Source organism: Serinus canaria, chromosome Z, assembly GCF_022539315.1.
Source record: "Serinus canaria isolate serCan28SL12 chromosome Z, serCan2020, whole genome shotgun sequence".
Classification (NCBI taxonomy): domain Eukaryota; kingdom Metazoa; phylum Chordata; class Aves; order Passeriformes; family Fringillidae; genus Serinus; species Serinus canaria.
Genome location: NC_066343.1, coordinates 29,552,715 through 29,560,932, shown reverse-complemented (window position 1 = coordinate 29,560,932; position 8,218 = coordinate 29,552,715). Strand labels below are relative to the sequence as shown.

Sequence of the window (8,218 nt, the reverse complement as noted above, 5' to 3'; positions counted from 1 at the left end):
TGCTATGAGTGGTTTACCACCAGCCTGACATCAGAAATCTTAACCTTCCCTGTGGCTAAATGAAACTGGAGGATCCACGCAGACAGACAGAGGATTTCTGACCAGCAATTACAAATGAGACCTTTGCTGGATGTGATGATCAATAAGAGTGTGTGGGAGGAGGAAACACCAAGAGGTGAACATGCAGCACTGGAGGCAAGCAACGTGATAGAGAGATCAGAACCTCAAACAAAATGCTGCTGCTGAAAATTACTTGTTGAACCACACTCCTTTTGCTCCCTTGAAAAAATGCCTGTCTGCTTGGAAAAATACATGCCTGGACCTGTTTAATTTTTCTTTAAACAAACTTGTGTCTGTGCTCACATTGCATTGCCTTTTCAAGCTGTTCCTAACTCCCCTTCCTACCTTCCCTACAAGTGACCAGCTGCTAAGAGTTTATTAACAAGCTGGGAGAGTTTTGTTAACACAGTTTTCCAGTTTCCTCCTTCTCCAAATGATCCTCCCTTCACCTAAGGAGAAACAGCCCAGTTCCTGCTGCTGTTGACTTGCAGGCAGGAACTGGGCTCACTTCAGAGCCGTGAGCTTGAAGTGAAACCTCACAGGCAGACCCAACTAGTTGCCTGCTTGTCCCAGCAACCAGATGGCCAAATGTGTCATCCCAGCAAACTGCTGCTCAGTGACTCTGTTTTACCCCAGCCTTGGTCCAGAGGAGGCTGGAGAAAGGCTGAGCACTGACTGTCCTTCATCTTGTATGCTCTGCTTGGCATAACACTGCTTTTCTTAATGGGAAGAGCTGCCCCTGCCACTACCATGGCGATGAAGGCTGGGCAGTTTGGACCTGCCAAGGATCTTTTTAGAGAGAATATTCGTGGGAATAGTCTCACTAAAAAGAAAATACTCCCATGAATAGGCTACTGGGCTGGTAGAACCAAATGTTAGTGGGAAGGTCTGAATGACATGTGTTTACTGATGCTAGGTCTCCTTTTGGCAACTGCATTTTCTTTCCCATAACGGAGGTGGCCTCATTCCACACACAGGGTGTATAATGCTCCCTAAGAACCTGGTATGATATTTGACCTCAAGCACCATTCCCAGTTCTGATTCATATATTAGCAGTTACTTTTATCCTGGGCCTTTTGATGCTGCTTCTTACCTTGCTTTCAGCAGCCCTAAGCCTCCCCACACTCTTCGTTCCCATCTGTTCTTATTCAAACATTCACGTTCTCATCAGCTTGTTGCTCATCACCACTATCTACCACCCCCCCGCCCCCAATCTCCCCACTCCTTTAGGCTAATCCTCCCACATGGCTCTTCCTTCCTTCTAGCATATCGTGTTTTTCCTTAGCCCAAGGGGAACTTACCCTCCCTCCTGTCAGATCCCTCTGTTGACTTCCAAGCCTAGTCTCCCTAGTCTGCAAGCCCAACTTCCACTTTCATCTCTGTGTGTCCACCCTCTCCCTCAACCATCCCAGCCCCACGGGCGAGGGAACAGTTTCCCACTCTGCTCACAGGCCTCGACTGTGGATGAGCACAGGGAGCGCGGGCAGGATGCGGCTGGGCTTAGCCGCCTTCTCCTCGGCCACCCTCAGAGATGGATCCGCTGTTTGGCCCGAGGGCCAAGGACGGCGGGCGCCTTGGGGCGCCGCCCGGGGCGAAGGAAGGTGGGGGCGCGGAGCCCAGCCGTGCCATGCCGACACTCGGGGCGCGGCGGCGGTGGGCGCTGACGCACGGCGGGGCGGGCACGGCGCTATAAAGGCGGTGGCGGCGGCGGCGGGGCGGCAGCACCATGGAGAGCTGCCGGGCGCTGGCGCTGTGCGCCGTGGCGGCCGCGCTGCTGCTGAGCGCTCGCGGGCACGGATCGACCCCGCCGCGCCGCGCCCGAGACCTGGGACCGCCCGGCGGCGGCGGCGCCTCCCGGGAGAAGGAGCTGGTGCGGCGGGGGCCGGGAACGGGCGGGGGGCGCCGGCGGGCGGGCGCGGTCTGACGCGGCTCTGTGGTCTCTCGGCAGATCGAGGCGCTGCAGGAGGTGCTGGAGAAGCTCAAGAGCAAGAGGGGACCGCACTACGAGAAGAAGTTCGGGCAGGTGCCCATGGTAGGTGTCCCGGCGGGACGGGTCGGGACGGGACCGGGAAGGCAATAAAAAGGAAGGGGAAGGGGAAGGGGGTAGAACAGAACCGGGAAGGGAAGGGAAGGGAAGGGAAGGGAAGGGAAGGGAAGGGAAGGGAAGGGAAGGGAAGGGAAGGGAAGGGAAGGGAAGGGAAGGGAAGGGAAGGGAAGGGAAGGGAAGGGAAGGGAAGGGAAGGGAAGGGAAGGGAAGGGAAGGGAAGGGAAGGGAAGGGAAGGGAAGGGAAGGGAAGGGAAGGGAAGGGAAGGGAAGGGAAGGGAAGGGAAGGGAAGGGAAGGGAAGGGAAGGGAAGGGAAGGGAAGGGAAGGGAAGGGAAGGGAAGGGAAGGGAAGGGAAGGGAAGGGAAAGGAAGGGAAAGGAAGGGAAAGGAAGGGAAAGGAAGGGAAAGGAAGGGAAAGGAAGGGAAAGGAAGGGAAAGGAAGGGAAAGGAAGGGAAAGGAAGGGAAAGGAAGGGAAAGGAAGGGAAAGGAAGGGAAAGGAAGGGACTTGGTCTAGACGGGACGGGACAACACGCGAGAGAATGGGACTAGGCTAGACGGCACGGAACGCGATGGGACGGGACAGAACTGGGCGGCTGCTGGTGGCGGTCCCACTCACCACCGTCCGCTGCACGCAGTGCGACGCCGGGGAGCAGTGCGCCGTGAGGAAGGGGGCTCGCATTGGGAAGCTCTGCGACTGTCCCCGGGGGACGTCGTGCAATTCCTTCCTCCTTAAGTGCCTGTAAGCAGAGGCGTCCCGGGACAAGCCGCCGGGAGCGCAGGCACAGACGTCTGGCCGCCCCGACGTGCCGGCGACTTCCCGCAGCTCCTCTGCCCGAGAAACGCGGCGAGAAGTCCCCGCGTCGCCCGTGTAACGCTGTCCGTGACATCCGACATCCGTGGAGCTGATTTCTTTCTCTCCCCCGCCCCACCCCGTCCTCCCCTCCCCTCCTCCCCCGCTTGTTTTTGTCTGTCCAGGAAAATCCCGGGCCGTGCCTTGGGAGTAGAGGTGCCGGTCCCGGGAACTGCAGTGCCGTCCCAGTACAGACCCGAGTAGTGCCAAGCCGTGCCGGGAAGCCGTACTGGCCCCGTGCCGTGCCCGGGGCTGTTCGGCTCCTTCCTCAGGTGGAAAACATCCACCCACTGCCGGCTGGAGGAGCCGGGGCCAGGGCACTCCCCTGAGGTGGCTGGGGGTAGCGGTGGCAGGCGGGATGCGGGTGTGTCCAAAGCACTCTGGCCCCGTCTCTCTTGCCTTCCCACGGAGAGGACCCAGTTCGGGACACCCCAGAGCAAGCAGCCTGCAGCCCTCTGTGGGATTCTCCCGCACCGCTGGCCTCAGGCCAAATCCAGCTGTGCTCACCAGTGCTGTAGAAAGTCCGGCATGAGACACTGATGGTGGGCAGGGGGTCTGGCACTAGCATGGCTGGGGTGGGGCTGGGGGGATATCTGTCGCTTTACCAGGGCCACCACGGAGAGAAAGCTGTCTGGATTCGTTGCAAACTACCTGGGGATATCCTACTCATGTTTCTACAATGAACTGATGTATATAAATATGTCTGTCCTCCACAGGTACACTGTGTATTTCAGCAAACTCATATTATGTTTTAATTCTTTGTTTCTCTCTATGAATAAAGTCAGTGTTCAGATGACAGTGTTTTGGGTGTTTTAGTTCACACATGGGAATCCCTGGCACTCACAGGAAGAGGCTATGGGTATCTCCAAAACTACTGCAAGTGTTACTGCGTTTTTTAGCCGGGCTATCAGCCAGGTCAGGACAGGACTAGAAATCAAGGTTCATGTGTTCTGGTGCTGCTCAGCTGACATCTTCTCCCTCCCCACAGGCACCCAGGGGGACTCTGACAAATACAGAGGCTTAGGACCTCAGGTTTTTCTTTGGGAGAGGACAGTGTGTATGGGAATAAAAACACAGCTGCAGTGACTTGTCTGGGGAGGCAGTGTATGGGAGGCAACTACCATGAGCTGGATCATCTGTGTTACTTTGCTTTAGATTCTAATAAATTATGGATGCCTGAAGGAACTTCTTGCCTCTCCTTTGTTACAATTCATCTGTGGGTGTCTTTGTGAGAACCAGCTCTTAATTCTACCAGCATGGAGACGAGGGGCTGCATGGGCCAAGGCAGACGCCAGGGAAAGACGTACAAGGGAATCTCATATTTCATGCTGAAGAGAGCACAAATATAGGTGAGAAACCCAGAGTTTTGTGAGAAAAAGGCTTCTGTAAGGCATTTGCTTTACTTCTAAACAGTAAGAGCACATAAGCAATTCTGACTGAAAGAGGTACGAGGAGCTGACTTCAAAAAGAGACCCACCACTGCTCATTTTGCTATGGGTATTACTGCCATTATTATTGCCGGTACTGTAGTTTCTGGGATTTATTGCTGTTATTAGTTATTATTTTTCAGGACTGGAACGAGCTCTTCTTAGCCTGGAGAAGGACAAAATAAAGCTGAAAACACCCAGAGTGTGAAGGCTGTTTTAACAGGTGGGGCCACAAGACTGAAGTATGCAATTCATGGGCAAGGGAGTACTGGCCTGGGGGCAGTGTATGTGGGGGAGTCGGGAGGGGAGGGTTAAGTTGAAGCAGAAGCCATGGTGCACTTGGTGGGACTGCTGTTCAGGGAGCACTTGACAAAGAGAAATGGATATGTTGTGACCAGGGCAAGAACGGTCAGCAGTGGCAGCCAGCTCTGCCTGCCACTTTTGTGACCAACGCCTCTGGGGGAGGGGTGTGACAGTGCATTTGCAGGGCTGGAGCCAAGTGCCAGGTTTTGTAAACTTGTAACTGCTTGTGGGTGTTTTTTATGGTATTTCCTAGAGATTTTGTAGAAATCCTTAATTTCACAATGAATAATGAAATAATTTTTGTAGCACCTATGTTTGGTTCCCATACAAACAATAACAAGGACTTATATTTCAGTGGTTTTTATACTCTGGCTGTTTGATGGTCCTGTCAGTATTTATTGTGGTACAGAGCACTGCTAATGAGTGTCCATACAACTATATCCTTTAAATCCAGGATTTTTTACTAATAGTAGCTAACAGAGTGGGTTTTTTGTGTGTAAACATGTATTTATAACTTACATTTAAAATCCAGGATGAAAGATAAGCCACCCAGCTTCACTCCTTGGCACCAATTTCTGGATGCATTTAATTTTCCCATACAGGATAATTTTTCCATGCTTCCCTTATCTGAAACATTCCCTTTTGCTGCCTTACATTGTACAATGTTATTATTTCAGGATCATTCAGAGGTGAAACTAGATTATTAAGGGGTTTATTAATCAATGGCTGTGTCCAGTCCCAAGTGCCACAGACATCTCAATGAACTTCTTGTGTAGATTGACTCCCCATGTAGCATTTATTGAAGGTGTATTTACATAGAATTGGACTGAAACATGAAATATTGGACTAAAATATATCAAGACATATTCAGCTTATGTTTTGATTTTATAGTTCTTGTTTTGCCAAATTATAGTGCTCAAAATTATAAATGTGACTTACATAAAGATGAAAATCATAACTCTAAAACCTAACTTAAGGAATCAGAATTTTGGGATTGCTTTCATGATACTGACATTATGACAATACTCTCTGCAATATTGTGTGGACTAACTTGAGGGCTCCTATCTTGTTGATTATACATGAGTGCTTACACGACATGACAGATATTTTTATTGTAGACATTAAGAAAAAAAATAGGTCAAGAGAGAAACTTATGCTGTATGAGTCAGGACAGACTTGGCATTTGTGTATTTTTCACTCAAAACCAATTACATGAAATGACAAATTTTTTTAATTTAAAACATCTCCTAATTTCACCTTACTAACCCTTCCAAGGTGGTTCCTGCATACAATGTGTCCAAAACAAGAAGCACAGATTTTGAGGGTTCATCTTGGATTTAGCCACCAGAAAGGTTTGCAAGAAAAGTCTGGATTCAATAAATGTGGTTCAGAATTAATGTGTTTACTGAGTATGAAGTAGAAAAACCCAGCTGCTTCAAGTCGTATTGTATTATAAGTCAGCCACAATAAATCTGCTTGCCTCCTGCCAACTCCATCTGAAGAGCAAATTTTTCTTTTTGACTGGATCTTTCAGCTAGAAAGAGCTGTGAAAACTGCTCCTGATGGGCTGGTTGTCAGGTTATTTCTTTCTGTGTGGTGGGTTGACCCACAGTTTCAGCTGGCCCCACAGTCCAGTGGATCCCTGCTGTGTGCCTGGGTGACTCACCAGTTTCAGAGGCTTCTGGCAGCTCCCAGATACTTGGGTTTGGCTGAAACATTACCCCTGTTTTCACCTACTCTGCACATGAAGACTGAAACACAGAGAGACATCACAAAAAAGTCTAGCAAAAAGGTGTTAATTCAACAGAGTGTTATATATAACACTATCTGAATAAATAAAAATTAAATACAGTGCTAGAAATCAAGGAATCCATGCAGAAACCCCATCTCTGTCAGAAGAACTAGTTGAACATCCAGCAGCTGGACAAAGAGGCCCAGCCAGTCTGTCCAGTTTGTCTCTTTTCCTTGCCATCTGTGGGCTTTCCCCATGTCACACCTGCTAGCACAGTGTGATCCTCCTCCTTCTTCTCTTCCCAGAGACCACCCAGTCAAAACTCATAGACAATCAACTTACATTATTTATCTGCAGCCAAGTCTTCTCCTGGAGGCTCTACACAATTCTCAGGCTTGGTGTTCCTGGTGGAGGCAGGCACTGCTCCTCTTTAACCAGCATTTGGACAATCTATGCCTGTGGGTGGCAGCCCCTGGGGTAATAGATTGCACAAGAACTGAGGTTCACATCGGAAGCCACAGAGTTTGAAAGTAAGATTGCATGGACAAAATGTATTTCACATATACTGGACAAATCCCATGACATTTTCTTCTGAGGTGGATTTTGCTGCTTCTCAGACTCTGGGGTGTTTTTTTGTTGTTGTGGTAGGTTTGCTTTGTTCCCCCCTCTTTCCCCACCCCATTTATTTCAGTACCTCCTTCTCTGAGTTAGCAGAGAAAATAGTTACACAATAATCAACACTGATTGATAGAATATGTGGTTGTTTTCAAGCGCTCTATTTTTTTGCAACTTGTACAGAAGTGCATGGCATTGCATCCAGCCAGTTCCTCTTCCTTGTAAGGTTTCAGTTTAACAAAAGTAGTGGAGAATTTATGCCTTTCTGTTGGTGGTGGATCCACTACCACAGATTGGAGCTGGGCAAAAATTAAAACAGCAGAAGATCAAGAGGTGGCAGTGTTGTAATGGAATGACAGTCTCAGCATGCAGCTGTCTCTTGTCTAAATGAGCGTGTTAGCTAAACAGTGATAAGTGGGATTTTGGGGAATGGATTTTTTTTTTTTTAAAGTAGAGCAATCTGGAACACACAGCCATATCTTGCCCGTCTAGAGAATCTGTGACCTCTTACAACTCCCAGCAAGTCACCCTTCAGATCTAGGTCCCTAGGAGATGTGGTAACACCCTTTCCTGGGAAGGAAGGCTGTACAAAAAGAGACTCAGGAACCTGAGCAGTCTTCCTTCACCCCCCCCAGTCCCTCATCCCATCTGTGTGAGCCCTTTTTCAGCTCAGGTCTGGGCCTTCAGATTTTGGCAAGATTGTGCTGAAGGTGTGTGGGACCTGCCTGGAGCCCTTCCTCACAGTCTGTCTGCAGCAGCAGCCATAATGAGATTGGAAATGAAAACATAAATACCGATTAAGCATTCAAGGGTGGCTCTTTTAATTCCTCCCAAGTAAATGGCAAATACTCTTTTATTTGTGGTAATTGACTTGATTGCAATTTGGAGATCTTGCCTGTTTTGCCTGGGAGGCAGAATGTATTCTCACTTGCAGGCACTACTGTAACAGAATGACCACGACCACACAGGAGCCAGACTTTGTCCCAGAAGTAATTCCCGTCTTCCAGTCCCCTGTGATTGTTTTGTGGGATCCTACAGGATTCACAGAAATGATCACACCAAAGAACCAGCAAAGAACCAGCTACTGGGTTTCAGCTCTGAACCACAAATTACATTTCTGGGTCTGGCACAGAGAGAGTGGATGGTGGTGAGGGCTCACTTCTATGCCTGGGAAGGCAGATCCTC

At 49.6% G+C, this 8,218-nt stretch overlaps 1 protein-coding gene across 1 annotated transcript; it reads left to right on the top strand.

Annotated features, from left to right (window-relative positions):
- Nucleotides 1-1,786: 1,786 nt before the first annotated feature.
- Nucleotides 1,787-3,749, top strand: CARTPT (CART prepropeptide). Its single transcript, XM_030237173.2, has 3 exons — nt 1,787-1,930; nt 2,009-2,092; nt 2,742-3,749. The coding sequence occupies exons 1-3, from the start codon at nt 1,787-1,789 to the stop codon at nt 2,847-2,849; spliced, it is 336 nt and encodes a 111-aa protein (XP_030093033.1). The 3' UTR covers nt 2,850-3,749.
- The last annotated feature ends 4,469 nt before the right edge of the window (nt 3,750-8,218 follow it).

Excerpts from the sequence above, each read along its gene's own strand:
- CARTPT (XM_030237173.2), top strand. The coding sequence starts at position 1,787 with ATGGAGAGCTGCCGGGCGCTGGCGCTGTGCGCCGTGGCGGCCGCGCTG. Across the intron at positions 1,931-2,008 it reads CCTCCCGGGAGAAGGAGCTG|ATCGAGGCGCTGCAGGAGGT; the intron begins GTGCGGCGGGGG and ends GTCTCTCGGCAG. Across the intron at positions 2,093-2,741 it reads AGTTCGGGCAGGTGCCCATG|TGCGACGCCGGGGAGCAGTG; the intron begins GTAGGTGTCCCG and ends CGCTGCACGCAG.